Raw genomic sequence first — 18,936 nt, forward strand, 5'->3', positions numbered from 1 at the left:
CTTAGGAGCAGGTAGCAAAGGTAACAGAGACATGCTGATACATTGATAGCTGGCAAGGGAATGACAGGAAAGCCAGGTTAAATAGGAAACACCCAGCCACTAATGGACAGGTGGAAACCAGAGACCGCAACCCACCAAAGTCACCCAGTACCAGTTGTAACCACCAGAGGGAGCCCAAAAACAGAATCCACAACAGTACCCCCCCCTTGAGGAGGGGTCACCGAACCCTCACGAGAACCCCCAGGGCGATCAGGATGAGCTCTATGGAAGGCGCAGACCAAATCAGTCGCATGAACGTCAGAGGCGACCACCCAGGAATTATCCTCCTGACCATAACCCTTCCACTTAACCAAATACTGGAGTCTACGTCTGGAAACACGAGAATCCAAGATCTTCTCAACAACATACTCCAATTCTCCCTCCACCAGCACCGGAGCAGGAGGCTCCACCGAAGGAACAACGGGCACCTCATACCTCCGCAATAACGACCGATGGAACACATTATGAATAGCAAACGATGCTGGGAGATCCAAACGAAAAGACACAGGGTTAAGAATCTCCAAGATCTTATAAGGACCGATGAACCGAGGCTTGAACTTAGGAGAAGAGACCTTCATAGGGACAAAACGAGAAGACAACCACACCAAGTCCCCAACACCAAGTCGGGGACCCACGCGGCGACGGTGATTAGCAAACTGCTGAACCTTCTCCTGAGACAACTTCAAATTGTCCACCACCTGATTCCAAATCTGATGTAGCCTGTCCACCACCACGTCCACTCCAGGACAATCCGAAGGCTCCACCTGACCAGAGGAAAAACGAGGATGAAACCCCGAATTACAAAAGAAAGGAGAAACCAAAGTAGCAGAACTAGCCCGATTATTAAGGGCAAATTCGGCCAGTGGCAAAAAGGCAACCCAGTCATCTTGATCAGCAGAAACAAAACACCTTAAATAAGTCTCCAAGGTCTGATTAGTTCGCTCCGTCTGGCCATTCGTCTGAGGATGGAATGCAGACGAGAAAGACAAATTAATGCCCATCTTAGCACAAAACCGCCAAAATCTAGACACAAACTGGGATCCCCTGTCAGAAACGATATTCTCCGGAATCCCATGCAAACGAACCACGTTCTGAAAAAACAAAGGGACCAACTCAGAGGAGGAAGGCAACTTAGGTAAGGGTACCAAATGAACCATCTTAGAAAAGCGGTCACACACAACCCAGATAACGGACATTTTCTGTGAGACAGGGAGATCTGAAATAAAATCCATGGAAATGTGCGTCCAAGGCCTCTTCGGGATAGGCAAGGACAACAACAACCCACTGGCCCGAGAACAGCAAGGCTTAGCCCGAGCACACACTTCACAAGACTGCACAAAGGTACGCACATCCCTTGATAAAGAAGGCCACCAAAAAGACCTGGCCACCAAGTCTCTAGTACCAAATATTCCAGGATGACCAGCCAACACAGAAGAATGGACCTCGGAGATGACTCTACTGGTCCAATCATCCGGAACAAACAGTCTTTCTGGTGGACAACGATCAGGTTTATCCGCCTGAAACTCCTGCAATGCACGTCGCAAGTCTGGGGAGACGGCGGACAATATTACCCCATCCCTAAGGATACCAGTAGGCCCAGAGTCTCCAGGACAGTCAGGCACAAAACTCCTGGAAAGAGCATCTGCCTTCAGATTCTTTGAACCTGGCAGGTATGAAACCACAAAATTGAAACGAGAAAAAAACAACGACCAACGAGCCTGTCTAGGATTCAGACGCCTGGCAGACTCAAGGTAAGTCAAATTTTTGTGATCAGTCAAGACCACCACACGATGCTTAGCACCCTCAAGCCAATGACGCCACTCCTCAAATGCCCACTTCATGGCCAAAAGCTCCCGATTACCCACATCATAATTGCGCTCGGCGGGCGAGAATTTTCTAGAAAAGAACGCACATGGCTTCATCACCGAGCCATCGGAACTTCTCTGTGACAAAACCGCCCCCGCTCCAATCTCGGAAGCATCAACCTCAACCTGAAAAGGACGTGAAACATCTGGTTGACATAACACAGGAGCAGAAGAAAACCGGCGCTTAAGTTCCTGAAAGGCCTCCACAGCCGTAGGAGACCAATTAGCAACATCAGCAACCTTTTTAGTCAAATCAGTCAAAGGTTTAACAACACTGGAAAAATTAGTAATGAACCGACGATAAAAATTAGCAAAACCCAAGAACTTCTGAAGACTCTTAACAGATGTAGGCTGTGTCCAGTCACAAATAGCCTGAACCTTGACGGGATCCATCTCAATAGTAGAAGGAGAAAAAATGTACCCCAAGAAAGAAATCTTCTGGACTCCGAAGAGACATTTTGAGCCCTTCACAAATAGAGAATTGGCCCGCAGAACTTGAAACACCTTCCTGACCTGTAGAACATGAGACTCCCAGTCATCAGAAAACACCAAAATATTATCCAAATACACAATCATAAACTTATCCAGATATTTACGGAAAATATTGTGCATAAAGGACTGAAAGACTGAAGGAGCATTAGAAAGTCCAAAAGGCATTACCAAATACTCAAAATGGCCCTCAGGCGTATTAAATGCGGTTTTCCACTCATCACCCTGCTTTATCCGCACAAGATTATACGCACCGCGAAGATCTATCTTAGTGAACCACCTAGCCCCCTTAATGTGAGCAAACAAATCAGTCAATAATGGCAATGGATATTGATATTTGACTGTAATCTCATTCAGAAGGCGATAATCTATACAAGGCCTCAGGGAACCATCTTTTTTAGCCACGAAAAAAAAACCTGCTCCCAGAGGGGACGAAGATGGACGAATATGTCCCTTTTCCAAGGACTCCTTAATGTAATTCCGCATAGCAGTATGCTCTGGCACTGACAGATTAAATAAACGACCCTTAGGGAACTTACTGCCAGGAATTAATTCTATAGCACAGTCACAATCCCTATGAGGAGGGAGCGAATTGAGCTTAGGCTCCTCAAAAACATCCCGATAGTCAGACAAAAACGCAGGGACCTCAGAAGGAGTAGATGAAGCAATTGAAATCAGAGGTGCATCATCATGAACCCCCTGACATCCCCAGCTTAACACAGACATTGTTTTCCAATCCAGGACTGGATTATGAGTTTGTAACCATGGCAGACCAAGCACAAGTACATCATGTAAATTATGCAGTACAAGGAAGCGAATCACCTCCTGATGAACGGGAGTCATGCGCATGGTCACTTGTGTCCAGTACTGTGGTTTATTCATAGCCAATGGTGTAGAGTCAATTCCCTTCAAAGGAATAGGAACTTCCAGAGGCTCCAGACCAAAACCGCAGCGTTTGGCAAATGACCAATCCATAAGACTCAGGGCAGTGCCCGAATCCACATAGGCATCAACAGAAATGGATGACAGTGAACAGATCAGAGTTACAGACAAAATGAACTTAGACTGCAAAGTACTAATAGCAAAAGATTTATCAACCTTTTTTGTGCGTTTAGAGCATGCTGATATAACATGAGCTGAATCACCACAATAAAAACACAATCCATTTTTCCGCCTATAATTTTGCCGTTCACTTCTGGACTGAATTCTATCACATTGCATAGTCTCAGGTGCCTGTTCAGAAGACACCGCCAACTGGTGCACAGGTTTGCGCTCCCGTAAACGCCGATCAATCTGAATGGCCATAGTCATAGACTCATTCAGACCTGTAGGCGCAGGGAACCCCACCATAATATCCTTAATGGCCTCAGAAAGACCATCTCTGAAGTTTGCAGCCAGGGCGCACTCATTCCACTGAGTAAGCACCGACCATTTCCGAAATTTTTGACAATAAACCTCCGCTTCATCATGCCCCTGAGAGAGGGCTAATAAAGCCTTTTCAGCCTGAATCTCCAGGTTAGGTTCCTCATAGAGCAATCCCAGTGCCAGAAAAAACGCATCCACACTGAGCAATGCAGGATCCCCTGGTGCCAATGCAAATGCCCAATTCTGAGGGTCGCCCCGCAGGAAAGATATGACAATCTTGACCTGCTGAGCAGGGTCTCCAGAGGAGCGAGATTTCAAAGAAAGAAACAATTTGCAATTATTCCTGAAATTCAGGAAGGTAGATCTATCTCCAGAAAAAAAAACTCTGGAATAGGAATTCTAGGTTCAGACATAGGAGTGTGAACAACAAAATCCTGTATGTTTTGAACTTTAGCAGCGAGATTATTCAGGCTGGAAGCCAAACTCTGGACATCCATGTTTAAACAGCTAAGGTCAGAGCCATTCAAGGGTTAAGAGGAGGTAAGAAGCAGCTAGACAGCAATTAAGGGCTAGGCAGCAAAACTCTGAGGGAAAAAAAAAAAAAATTCCCCTCAACACTTCTTTTTTTCTCCTGCTTCAGCCCAAACAATTAACAATTTGTGGCCGGCTATACTGTCATGTTCCCAATGGCAGGGAAATTAGCAACAGAACATGGGCAAAAACAGGACGAGCTCTAGGGTGATGGAACCTGAGCTGACCGCGATCCTGAACCTCAACACTCAACTAACAGTAGCCGTGGAGCGTTCCTGGGGGGACTCTAGATGCCTCGCGCCAGCCAGAGATCTAGCTTCCCCTATCAGAAGAATCACAGACCTCTCTTGCCTCCAGAGAAATATTCCCACAGAAATAGCAGCCCCCCACATATAATGACGGTGAAATGAGAGGAAGGCACAAACGTAGCAATGAAAACAGATTCAGCAAAAATGAGGCCCGCTAAAGCTAGATAGCAGAGGATACAAAAGGAAAACTGCGCGGTCAGCTTAAAACCCTTCAAAATACCATCCTGAAATTACTTGAACTCATGTGCCAACTCATGGCACATGAGTGGTAATTTCAGCCCACTAGAGCAACCAGCAGCAGAGAATTACATATCTGCAAGCTGGACTAAAAACATGAAAGCAAACATGAAACAGGGAATTCCAGACTTAGCTTGTCTTGAAGGCTTAGGAGCAGGTAGCAAAGGTAACAGAGACACGCTGATACATTGATAGCCGGCAAGGGAATGACAGGAAAGCCAGGTTAAATTGGAAACACCCAGCCACTAATGGACAGGTGGAAACCAGAGACCGCAACCCACCAAAGTCACCCAGTACCAGTTGTAACCACCAGAGGGAGCCCAAAAACAGAATCCACAACAAACCTGCATACATCCTGAGAACTCCGAAAACCGGTCCCAGTTCCACTTAAGCAGTTCTCGACACTGTTGGTTCTGGGCCAGTCACAGTGTCTCTCCCACTGTGACATTCTCAATGTCCTCTTCTGGCTTGTCCAGCTAACATGGAGTTTTAATGAGGCCTTGATTGGTAGCGATATGAGAGGATTTTGGAAGTGAGAGATGGTAATCGTTAACTGGCAGGTGGGACAGGACTTTCAATATCTTGGGATTTCCCGGTGACATCTGGGCCAATAGAACCTCCACATGACCCATTCTAGAGTTTGCTCCACCTCCAGATGGCCACCCAAGACATATGAATTTCACATGTCCAACATCTTTTGTCTATAAGGTTCTGGTACCAACAATTGCTCAACTATCTCCTCCCTCACCTTAGTAAGCCGGTTCAATAAGTCCCCACTCAACGTGAAAAGGGAAACCTGTTGTCAGCCCCCCACTCCTGTGCTATGTTGTCTATAACGGTTACCTTATTGAACATTTGTTTTAGAGCTAGGTCTAGTGATGAGCGAACATGCTCGCATAATATCTTATCTGAGCATGCTCTGGAGTTATCCGAGCATCTGGGAGTGCTCATATATTATGTTCGAGTTCCCGCAGCTGCATGTTTTGCGGCTGTTAGACAGCCTCAACACATGTCTGGATTCCATAACAAACAGTCAATCCCTCAATGTGTTCATCCTGTCTAACAGTTGCAATTCATGCAGCTACAGGGACTCAAAGAGATGTTCGGATAACACCCGAGCATGCTTGGATAAGACGTTATCTGAGCACTTTTGCTCATCACTAGTTAGGCCCCTATGTTGAACGAAACCAACTTTTTCTCTGGTCACTCCATCTCAGGAATGTCTGCCTCAGGAAGTACTACCTTCTCCTCTTTTCTTATTACACAGAAGGGAAGCGCGTTAGACTCTGGGGTTGGTGAGAGTTTTTTAGGGCCAACCTGTTTCTTACCCGAGCAATTGAGTTTTCCGCATCTCTGTTGTGAATTCCGTTCTCGAACTCCCTCCTGTGGTCATGAATGGTACTTCGGCGACTTCTGTCCGTGGACTCCCTCTGGTGGCTGTGAGTGGAACTGCTGGTTCTGAGGTTGCTTCCTTAGCTGCCCTCGTTTGCGGCTAGGCTGGCTTCTCTATTTAACTCCACTCAGATCGTTACTCCATGCCAGCTGTCAATGTATCAGTACTGGTTCAGATCTCTCTCGGATCTTTCTGATGACCTGTCTACTCCAGCATAAGCTAAGTCCCCGCTGGTTCATTTGTTGTTTATTGTGTACTGAATATGTTTCTTAGTGTTTGCTAAGTTCTAGTCCAGCTTGCTAACATGATATTGCCTTGCTAGCTGGAAGCTCTGGGTTGCAGAGTGGCACCTCCGCACCGTGAGTCGGTGCGGGGGTCTTTTTGCACACTCTGCTGTGGCTTTTTGTAGTTTTTTGTGCTGACCGCATAGATCCCTTTCCTATTCTCAGTCTATCTAGTAAGTCTGGCCTCCTTTGCTGAAACCTGTTTCATCCCTGTGTTTGTGACTTTCCTCTTAACTCACAGTTAATATATGTGGGGGGCTGCCTTTACCTTTGGGGGATTTCTCTGAGGCAAGGTAAGGCTTATTTTCCTATCTTTAGGGGTAGTTAGCTCTTAGGCTGTGAAGAGGCGTCTAGGGAGAGTTAGGTACGCTCCACAGCTATTTCTAGTGTGTGTGTTAGGATTAGGATTTGCGGTCAGCAGAGTTCCCACTTCCCAGAGCTTGTCCTGTCATTTAGTTTAACCATCAGGTCATTCCGGGTGCACCTATCCACCAGGTCCATAACAGTACAGCTGGCCCACAAAGTGTTAATGCATCTCAATAGAGGGATAAGAAAAGTTCTGAGACCATTTTTTTTTTCTCTGCAGTGTGTTTTGTCTTTCTTTTCTCCTTAACCTCTGGGTGGTTCAGGACTCAGGTGTAGATATGGACATTCAACGTCTGTCCTCTTGTGTTGATCACCTCACTGCGAGGGTACAAAGCATTCAAGATTATGTAGTTCAGAATCCTATGTTAGAGCCTAGAATTCCAATTCCTGATTTGTTTTTTGGAGATAGATCTAAAATTCTGAATTTCAAAAATAATTGTAAATTGTTTCTTGCTTTGAAACCCCGTTCCTCTGGTGACCCCATTCAGCAAGTAAAAAATTGTTACGTGGCGACCCACAAGACTGGGCATTCTCCCTTGCGCCAGGAGATCCTGCATTGCTTAATGTAGATGCGTTTTTTCTGGCGCTTGGATTGCTTTATGACGAACCTAACTCTGTGGATCAGGCAGAGAAAATCCTGCTGGCTTTGTGTCAAGGTCAGGATGAAGCGGAGGTATATTGCCAGAAGTTCAGAAAGTGGTCTGTGCTTACTCAATGGAATGAGTGTGCCCTTGCAGCAATTTTCAGAAAGGGTCTTTCTGAAGCCCTTAAGGATGTTATGGTGGGGTTTCCCACACCTGCTGGTCTGAATGAATCAATGTCCTTGGCTATTCAGATCGATCGGCGCTTGCGTGAACGCAAGGTTGTGCGCCATTTGGCGGTGTCCTCTGAGCAGAGGCCTGAGCCTATGCAATGTGATAGGACTTTGACCAGAGCTGAACGGCAAGAACACAGACGTCAGAATGGGCTGTGTTTTTACTGTGGTGACTCCACTCATGCTATCTCTGATTGTCCTAAGTGCTCTAAGCGGTTCGCTAGGTCTGTCACCATTGGTACTGTACAGCCTAAATTTCTTTTGTCCGTTACTCTGATTTGCTCTTTGTCGTCCTACTCTGTTATGGCATTTGTGGACTCAGGCGCTGCCCTGAATTTGATGGACTTGAAGTTTGCCAGGCGCTGTGGTTTTTTTTTGGAGCCCTTGCAGTATCCTATTCCATTAAGGGGAATTGATGCTACGCCTTTGGCCAAGAATAAACCTCAGTACTGGACTCAGTTGACCATGTGCATGGCTCCTGCACATCAGGAAGATGTTCGCTTTTTGGTGTTGCATAATCTGCATGATGTGGTCGTGTTGGGTTTGCCATGGCTACAGGTCCATAATCCAGTATTGGATTGGAAATTAATGTCTGTGTCCAGTTGGGGTTGTCAAGGGGTACATAGTGACGTTCCGTTGTTGTCAATTTCTCCTTCAACTCCTTCTGAAGTCCCTGAGTTTTTGTCGGATTACCGAGATGTATTTGATGAGCCCAAATCCAGTGCCCTACCTCCTCATAGGGATTGTGATTCTGCTATTAATTTGATTCCTGGTAGTAAATTTCCTAAGGGACGGCTTTTCAATTTATCTGTGCCTGAACACGCCGCTATGCGGAGTTATATAAAGGAGTCCTTGGAGAAAGGGCATATTTGTCCGTCGTCGTCACCGTTGGGAGCAGGGTTCTTTTTTGTGGCCAAGAAGGATGGTTCTCTGAGACCTTGTATAGATTACCGCCTTCTCAATAAGATCACGGTCAAATTTCAGTACCCCTTGCCTCTACTGTCTGATTTGTTTGCCCGGATTAAGGGGGCTAGTTGGTTCACCAAGATAGATCTTCGAGGGGCGTATAATCTCGTGCGTATTAAACAAGGCGATGAATGGAAAACAGCATTTAATATGCCCGAGGGCCATTTTGAGTACCTGGTGATGCCATTCGGGCTTTCTAATGCTCCATCTGTGTTTCTGTCCTTTATGCATGACATCTTCCGAAAGTATTTGGATAGATTCATTATTGTATATTTGGATGATATTTTGGTCTTTTCGGATGATTGGGAGTCTCATGTGAAGCAGGTCAGAATGGTGTTCCAGGTTCTTCGTGCTAATTCTTTGTTTGTGAAGGGGTCTAAATGTCTCTTCGGAGTAAAGAAGGTTTCCTTTTTGGGCTTCATTTTTTCCCCTTCTACTATCGAGATGGATCCTGTTAAAGTTCAGGCCATTTATGATTGGACTCAGCCTACATCTGTGAAGAGCCTTCAGAAATTTCTGGGCTTTGCTAATTTTTACCGTCGCTTCATCGCTAATTTTTCTAGCGTTGTTAAACCATTGACTGATTCTTCGTGCTAATTCTTTGTTTGTGAAGGGGTCTAAATGTCTCTTCGGAGTAAAGAAGGTTTCCTTTTTGGGCTTCATTTTTTCCCCTTCTACTATCGAGATGGATCCTGTTAAAGTTCAGGCCATTTATGATTGGACTCAGCCTACATCTGTGAAGAGCCTTCAGAAATTTCTGGGCTTTGCTAATTTTTACCGTCGCTTCATCGCAAATTTTTCTAGCGTTGTTAAACCATTGACTGATTTGACCAAGAAAGGTGCTGATGTGGTGAATTGGTCCTCTGCAGCCGTTGAGGCTTTTCGGGAGTTGAAACGTCGTTTCTCTTCGGCCCCTGTGTTGTGTCAGCCAGATGTTTCGCTCCCTTTTCAGGTCGAGGTTGATGCTTCTGAGATTGGAGCAGGGGCTGTTTTATCTCAAAGATCTTCTGATGGCTCTGTGATGAAGCCATGTACTTTCTTTTCTAGAAAGTTTTCGCCTGCTGAGCGTAATTATGATGTTGGCAATCGGGAGTTGTTGGCTATGAAGTGGGCGTTCGAGGAGTGGTGACATTGGCTTGAGGGAGCCAAGCATCGCGTAGTGGTCTTAACGGATCACAAGAATCTGACTTATCTCGAGTCTGCTAAGCGGTTGAATCCTAGACAGGCTCGATGGTCGCTGTTTTTCTCCCGTTTCCATTTTGTGGTTTCATACCTTCCGGGTTCTAAGAATGTGAAGGCCGATGCCCTTTCAAGTAGTTTTGTGCCTGATTCCCCGGGAGTTCCTGAGCCGGCTGGTATTCTCAAAGAGGGGGTAATTCTGTCTGCCATCTCACCTGATTTGCGGCAGGCGCTGCAGGAGTGTCAGGCTGATAGACCTGACCGTTGTCCAGCAGAGAAACTGTTTGTCCCTGATAGATGGACTAGTAGAGTTATCTCTGAGGTTCATTGTTCGGTGTTGGCGGGTCATCCTGGGATTTTTGGTACCAGAGATTTGGTGGCTAGGTCCTTTTGGTGGCCTTCCTTGTCGCGGGATGTGCGTTCTTTTGTGCAGTCTTGTGGGACTTGTACTCGGGCCAAGCCCTGCTGTTCTCGTGCCAGTGGGTTACTTTTGCCCTTTCCAGTCCCGAAAAGGCCTTGGACGCATGTTTCCATGGATTTTATTTCAGATCTCCCTGTCTCTCAAAGGATGTCAGTCATCTGGGTGGTTTGTGATCGCTTCTCTAAGATGGTCCATTTGGTACCCTTGCCTAAATTACCTTCCTCCTCTGATTTGGTTCCACTATTTTTCCAGCATGTGGTTCGTTTGCATGGCATTCCGGAGAACATCGTGTTGGACAGAGGTTCCCAGTTTGTTTCAAGGTTTTGGCGGTCCTTTTGTGCTAAGATGGGCATTGATTTGTCTTTCTCTTCGGCTTTCCATCCTCAGACAAATGGCCAAACCGAGCGAACTAATCAGACTTTGGAGACCTATCTGAGATGCTTTGTTTCTGCTGATCAGGATGATTGGGAGACCTTCTTGCCATTGGCTGAGTTCGCCCTTAATAATCGGGCCAGTTCGGCTACTTTGATTTCGCCTTTTTTTTGTAATTCTGGTTTTCATCCTCGTTTTTCTTCAGGGCAGGTTGAGCCTTCGGACTGTCCTGGTGTGGATTCTGTGGTGGACAGGTTGCAGCAAATTTGGACTCATGTAGTGGACAATTTGACATTGTCCCAGGAGAAGGCTCAACGTTTCGCCAACCGCCGTTGCTGTGTTGGTCCCCGACTTCGTGTTGGGAATTTGGTTTGATTGTCACCTCGTCATGTCCCTATGAAGGTTTCTTCTCCTAAGTTTAAGCCTCGTTTCATTGGTCCTTATAAGATTTCTGAAATTCTCAATCCTGTGTCGTTTCGTTTGACCCTTCCAGCTTCTTTTGCCATCCATAATGTGTTCCATAGGTCGTTGTTGCGGAGATATGTGGCGCCTATGGTTCCCTCCGTTGACCCTCCTGCTCCGGTGTTGGTCGAGGGGGAGTTGGAGTATGTGGTGGAGAAGATTTTGGATTCTCGTATTTCGAGATGGAAACTTCAGTACCTGGTCAAGTGGAAGGGCTATAATCAGGAGGATAATTCCTGGGTTTTTGCCTCCGATGTCCATGCGGCCGAGTTGGTTCGTGCCTTTCATTTGGCTCGTCCTGATCGGCCTGGGGGCTCTGGTGAGGGTTCGGTGACCCCTCCTCAAGGGGGGGGTACTGTTGTGAATTCCGTTCTCGAACTCCCTCCTGTGGTCATGAATAGTACTTCGGCGAGTTCTGTCCGTGGACTCCCTCTGGTGGCTGTGAGTGGAACTGCTGGTTCTGAGGTTACTTCCTTAGCTGCCCTCGTTTGCGGCTAGGCTGGCTTCTCTATTTAACTCCACTCAGATCATTACTCCATGCCAGCTGTCAATGTATCAGTACTGGTTCAGATCTCTCTCGGATCTTTCTGATGACCTGTCAACGCCAGCATAAGCTAAGTCCCCGCTGGTTCATTTGTTGTTTATTGTGTACTGAATATGTTTCTTAGTGTTTGCTAAGTTCTAGTCCAGCTTGCTAACATGATATTGCCTTGCTAGCTGGAAGCTCTGGGTTGCAGAGTGGCACCTCCGCACCGTGAGTCGGTGCGGGGATATTTTTGCACACTCTGCGTGGCTTTTTGTAGTTTTTTGTGCTGACCGCATAGATCCCTTTCCTATCCTCAGTCTATCTAGTAAGTCTGGCCTCCTTTGCTGAAACCTGTTTCATCCCTGTGTTTGTGACTTTCCTCTTAACTCACAGTTAATATATGTGGGGGGCTGCCTTTACCTTTGGGGGATTTCTCTGAGGCAAGGTAAGGCTTATTTTCCTATCTTTAGGGGTAGTTAGCTCTTAGGCTGTGAAGAGGCGTCTAGGGAGAGTTAGGTACGCTCCACAGCTATTTCTAGTGTGTGTGTTAGGATTAGGATTTGCGGTCAGCAGAGTTCCCACTTCCCAGAGCTTATCCTGTCATTTAGTTTAATCATCAGGTCATTCCCGGTGCACCTAACCACCAGGTCCATAACACATCTCCCCCACAAGTCACAAAACCAATATACTGTTGAGTCCCAGCCTATGATAATTGGGTGCAAAAAATCCTGAACCACGCCGACCTCATGGGACTTAGCACTCTGAACTGTCTCGATGACCACTCTGGCCACTTTAGCATCACCATGAATGCAGCCCACATTCTTCACAGTGATAAATTGGAGAGAGACTGTGGCCCTCACAAGGGTCACCAAACATCCTGAGTTTAGTAGTCCAGTAATTTGCAGACCATTCACTTTTATCTGACAAGCTTGGGGCCTCTCGCTGGGTGGATAGTCTACACTGCAAACTGGATATGTGTAGCATGAACACCAGTATCCCATGGTACAGTTCATTTGTTCAGTGGTCATTGGACAATTGACAGCTATATGACCTGGGCCGTGACATCTCCAGCAAATTAGATCCTCCAATGAGGTCCTGAGCAGGACCTCAGCTGTCCCCTTGGACTTTGGACTCCCCACTCCCTTTTAAACTTCCCCCATTATGGAGTGGGTTGCCTCCTCAAGAACCGATTGACCCCCTGATACTTTTGACCAGTCTGACCTAGGCTCTCCTCATCGCCTTCTGGACAAAGAAATCATCAGCTGACATTGGGGTCGTAGCTGCCGCCGTGCCATGAATTGCCTCTGTGAATAATTCAATATGCTGCTGATGTTGTCTGCTCTGCAGTTGCTGTTGAATCAGCCACTTACTTGTCTCTTGTTGTGCCAGCGGTTACTGCTGCAGCTGCTACTGGAGCTTCTGCTGGCTTTGAACCCGGTCCTTGATCAGGTCCTACAATAAGTCTGACCGCTGTTCCATCCCTATAGCTGCCTTCACCCAAGACATGCAGTTTGTCTACAGCCATCACACTTGCTTCCTAGGGATATTGCCCGCACTTCTAGCTCCAAATGTGTCTCTTTAAATCTTCCAGTGATTTATTAAAAATCTTGCATAAACCCATGCAATGTTAGCAAAACAAATCCAGCCTTCCTGGCCTGACAGGAAAACAAAACATAATGTATGGCACAGTCCTTGTTGCAACGGGAATCCGCCCACTCCAGGGACAAACAACAAAAAGTTATACTTCCCTAAACATGGAAACACAGCTCCAGAGCTTGGACCTTCAGGCTCACCCCCACTCTGAATGGTCTAGAAGGCTGGGTATTTATCCTCGAGACTCCTCCCACTCTACCGCTGTTCAATCAACCTACCACTAAACATGGCTGATTAACCCCTTTCAGCACTTTGCAAGATTGCTATCCCTGAAGCTAAAACCCTTAGTGAAACCTACCTCCCCTCTAGTACTTTGCCAGTGACTTTGTGAGAGATAAAAAGATAAGACAAACAAAAAGTCAAGAGCAAGGCTGAGGTCAGGCATCGAAATTCAGAGAACTTCAAGGCAAAGCAACAATCCGAATGGTCAAAGAGGATAAATTGGAGGTTGGGCAACAAAGATCACAGTCAGATAATACTAAGTACAAAGCACACACCAGCATGCAAAAGCAACGACTGGCAATAGTCTTAAGGCCCCGTCTCACATAGCGAGATCGCTAGCGAGATCGCTGCTGAGTCACAAGTTTTGTGACGCAACAGCGACCTCAGTAGCGATCTCGCTATGTTTGACATGTACCAGCGACCAGGCCCCTGCTGTGAGATCGCTGGTCGTGTCGGAATAGCCTGGTCGTTTAGGTCCAGCTGACATCGCTGAATCGGTGTGTGTGACACAGATTCAGCGATGTCTTCACTGGTAACCAGGGTAAACATCGGGTTACTAAGCGCAGGGCCGCGCTTAGTAACCCGATGTTTACCCTGGTTACCATCGTAAATGTAAAAAAAAAAAAAACGTACATACTCACATTCCGGTGTCCGTCAGGTCCCTTGCCGTCTGCTTCCCGCACTGACTGACTGCCGGCCGGAAAGTGAAAGTACAGCACAGCGGTGACGTCACCGCTCTGCTGTTAGGGCCGGCGCTCAGTCAGTGCAGGAAGCGAACGCCGGGGGACGCGAAGGTGAGTATGTACTGTTTGTTTTTTTACATTTTACACTGGTAACCAGGGTAAACATCGGGTTACTAAGCGTGGCCCTGCGCTTAGCAACCCGATGTTTACCCTGGTTACCCGGGGACCTCGTCATCGTTGGTCGCTGGAGAGCGGTCTGTGTGACGGCTCCCCAGCGACCACACAGCGACAAAACAGCGACGCTGCAGCGATCAGCATCGTTGTCTGTATCGCTGCAGCGTCGCTGTGTGTGACGGGGCCTTTAGCATGGTCAGCCAGGTAATTACCCAGGGCAGGACTTCCAGCACGCCTGACCTAAATCGGCTGCAGGGAAATACCATACATAAAATGGACAGCTCAGCATGCCACTGAAAACAATAGGAAGGACTAAATGCCACTAACAGTACTGACAGCCCAACATGACCTTGCAATTCATAGAACGGATGAGCTGTTGCTCACTGTGTCCCTAGGACACAGTGAGTGGCACAATTGTGACACTATCTAAAGATCTGTAAAGGATCCAAGGAAAATGAATTTAGCAATTTTTCAGAGGCAGAAGCTTTATCATCTTAGTAACTAGTGTGTAATAATTAAAGGGGATAACTCAGGAGACTCTGTGCGTGGAACAAGACAACTACAGGACACAGTTTTATAAGTGGTAAAGTCAATATTATCACACGGTGATTCAAACAGGTGCAGAGAGAAACTCAAGTCCACAACACTTGGTGCAAATATCAAATGCAGCTCAGCAGTCTATAGGAAACTTCAGAGGAAAATGCAATCATGCAGAAAGTCTATGAAGCATAATTATTCTTGAGGATACTTGACACGAATAAGTCCTTGCTTAGTCCAAAACAGATAGATATGCTTATAAGGCAGTTCAAATAATATCTTAGCTCAACCAGGGAGGTCTGGGTGATAGTCTCAGGTTCTTGCAGAGCAAAAACAGCTTACATGTCCAGCAAATGCAGATGGAAGCAAACACGAGCAGCAGATGAAGGATGATTACTGGAACTGGTGTATGCAGCAGGAACTCAGAGCAGAGTAGCAGGATCACCACACAGGTTCACAGGAGCAGGTATATAGCCAGGGAGTAATCGGAGGTCAGGAGCTGGATGCAAGGCAGAATACTCTAGCACAGACTGAAGGCTGGGGTGGAGTTTTATAGCAGGAAGACACAGTGCATATGAGACCAAAGACCTCATCTTGGAAAAGGGCAGTAATGCACAAAAAGGTAATAAAAATGTTCAGAGTCCTGACATAGTGTCTACAAGGTCAAGAGTTCATGTGACAGCCATTAGTATTACTATGAGTTGCAATTTTATAAAGGACAGACTTTATTTCGTATTATTCCAACTGTCATGGTACTGACATTGCAGTTTCGCTATTTTCTTGGCCAAGAGACCACTATCAATGAGCTGGATGATGCTTTTTCTCTTTTCTTAGAAAATCTTTATGGATGCTCCTCGATTCGAATCAGTGACCTTTCGCTTGCAAATCAACCTAATAGCACACTGAGCTATTAAAAAATGTGAGAACAGATTGTAATTTGTAGTATACAGCAAAAAAAAGATTTTTCCACTGCCAGGAGCAAAATAGTATCAACACAGTGACATGACAAGAATCTACATAACTAATCATATGCTGAATAGTTTCAAGTCAAATTTATGTGTGAGATAGCCAGGATGATTATGGTAGTCTCATGTTCGAAACAGTAATGGATGGTGAGATATGGAGCTTGAAAATCAAAAAGTTCATTCATTGTTATCCGTTTACTCTACAGTGTTTACAGTATATAAAATATATCTTTAGTAGTGTATTTTTCTCTGGTACTAAACATCATGACACCCTTCTAATAATATCAATTAACATAAACTCTTTCTTTCCTTTTTAAAAGGTGCCTATGTCCCTGAAGGACTCTTCACTTCCTGCACATGGGACTATATGACCTTCACACCATCTGTTAGAGCATACACAATGCTCCTCTTCTGCTTTGTTTTCTTCATACCTCTTTTTGTCATTATATATTGCTACATTTTTATTTTTAAGGCTATCAAGAATACTAACAGGTGATTCATTTGCATCTACCTGTGGCGATGTAGTTGACTGATGATATATTTATACATACAGTATTTGTGTAGTTTTGAGTTTTGCAGTAGAGCACATTGACCATGAACCACATTATAGTTTGTGCAAGATATACAAGCAGCTTTGTCCAATGTGAAGGTGACCATACATATTAGTTTAAAATGAAGGAAAATTGTTAATTTCAATCAAAACTATTCTTTTATCTGACAGTGTCATTGTCATGTAATAGTGACGAGTCTATGAACTTTCTGTGAAAGAATCTTCCCAGAAAGCTCACGTCTTATTGGATCGCCAAGGTTGGCCAGCTTGCAAGACCATTATAGACAAAAACATTTATGGCTGTCTCATCAGAATGATCACTCACTCATTGAATATTCCTTCAGAGTTTATTCAACCATCAACGTCCTTCTATATAATGTATATAGCACCCTTTAACTGTATAATGTGCATCGCTTAATCTATGAATTGTAAAAATTGCAACATAGACATAAATATATAAGTATAATGAAAACATGTGTTGACTAGGGCTCAATCAGATGTCAGTTTTTCATGAATGATTTTCTCTCATGCCTATATAGTCAATTGGGCTGTTCACATGACTTTTTGCAGACTAAGTCGTCCATACAAAAACACAGAAAAATGTCCAATTTTGATCTGAGTCACGGATCAAACTCACCAATGCAAGTCTAGATGATCATGAAAGCAACAGACAGCACTTGGATGCCACCAGTTTACTCTCCGTTTTTCACTTACTGATAAAATATGCTTGAGAAATCTTCATCAGTTTTTTTTTTTTTTTTTTTGCATATGAGAAAAACTGTTGAAATGCTGATGTAAAAGCTGACACAGTGACCAAACTCAGAGGAAAGTCTCATCCAGTACACCGGTGAAATTCAGACAAAACCTAAGATTGAAACAAAATGAACATAAACATATACTCTGATGTAACTGAAAAGCAATAGGGCATATAAATAACATAGGGTACTTAGAAAATACTGTTTTGATTTAAAAAAAAAAGCATAAAAGATTTTCTTTATAAAAACTTGCACTCAAGGGCATGGCCTCCCTTTCTTAGAGCTTACATTTATATGGCTTCCCACTGCCAGGTTTCCATAGTTGGGTCCTGGCCCTTATCCACATTGATGTAATTTTTGACACATGGTAAGTTTTAATACTAGATATTTGGACCATCCCGATTTGGGTTCACCTTGACGCTGGTGGGATGGCGTTTACACTTTTTTAAAAATCAAAACAGCGTTTACTAGGTACTATATGTTATTTATATGCACTATTGCTTTTTAATTACTTATAGCAGGGTAAATGTTTATTTTGTTTTATTGGCCAGTGTGAGCATGCTCCTACACTTTGCATGTATACCACCTTACAGTTCAGTTAATTTTTCAGTTTTACTAATGAAACTCAGATCATTTCTTTGTGTACAAAAAATGTTGCTGACTTCCGAATGAGCCCTTAGTCAGACAATGATCTTAGGAAAAGAATGTGACTCTGCTTATGTTTGCCTGTTTTTCAATGTCACTTTGTCTATTAAAGGGCTGTTCAGAAAATTGGTTCAGATGATAACAAGGAATCTCATAAACAATATCAGAAAATGAAAAATGAGTGGAAAATGGCAAAGATTGCTCTAATTGTCATCCTCCTGTATGTGATTTCATGGTCTCCTTATTCAACTGTGGCACTGGTAGCATTTGCTGGGTAATACTGTCATTTTAATACTTCTGAATTGTGTATATTGACTTTACAATATGGTAATACATGTTGTAAGTGGGGGTTAGGCTTGTTACGTATAATCCAAAATAAAGCTATGACCACCGATCCAAAAACAGTGAATAAAGCAGGGTGGGACCAATAAGTTAAAATTTAATTTTTAACATAACATATTTTAAAAAAACACCTGAGAGACAATTGGTCCAACTCAGTGATTCACACTCAATTGTATGCAGACACAAATATGATTCCATATATAAACGGAGCCTAAATACTCATGACTAAATAGATACACAAAAAAGTACATATATTCCCACAATACAGGAGTAGAAATACTGTAAACACTGTACAAAGGCTCATATAAGAACCTTAATAATTAGCTGGTATAACTGGTTATGAATCCCAAATCATGTGTGGGTTAGAAAATAACAAATCCAGTTATTAATTTCTGAAAAAGCAACGATCTCACCTCATGTTCCTTCGTTCATCTAACAGAGAAAGAGGGCTCTTTTTTTCTGGTGTCATATACATGGGGGAGGCATCTCTTATTTAATCCAAACATTACCCCACGTGAATCACCAGTCGACTCGAGACCCATAGCGTCACACCGAAAAAATCTGCTTCCCAACACGTTTCATTTCTAATACTCATCAGGGGAAGTTATTGTTAAGGAGAATATCGTGTCTCCATCCATCACGACATATGGACACCCATAATATAAATGGGGGAATAATGTGGTATCATTGTTACCTATTGTAATAATTATAGGGGATAACTCAGGAGACTCTTTGTGTGGAACAAGACAACTACAGGACACAGTTTTATAAGTGGTAAAGTCTGTATTATAAC

General features: G+C 44.5%; 1 protein-coding gene across 2 annotated transcripts in view; it reads left to right on the plus strand.

Moving 5' to 3' along the window:
• The window catches only part of OPN4 (opsin 4), a 159,461-nt gene that overhangs the window by 87,270 nt on the left and 53,255 nt on the right, over window positions 1-18,936 (plus strand). For both annotated transcript variants that reach the window (XM_077257176.1, XM_077257175.1), the window contains 2 exons: window positions 16,172-16,343; window positions 17,914-18,075. In XM_077257176.1, coding sequence (XP_077113291.1) covers window positions 16,172-16,343; window positions 17,914-18,075 — 334 coding nt within the window. The remainder of the gene's footprint in view (window positions 1-16,171; window positions 16,344-17,913; window positions 18,076-18,936) is intronic.

Source organism: Ranitomeya variabilis, chromosome 4 (genome assembly GCF_051348905.1).
Source record: "Ranitomeya variabilis isolate aRanVar5 chromosome 4, aRanVar5.hap1, whole genome shotgun sequence".
Taxonomy (NCBI): domain Eukaryota; kingdom Metazoa; phylum Chordata; class Amphibia; order Anura; family Dendrobatidae; genus Ranitomeya; species Ranitomeya variabilis.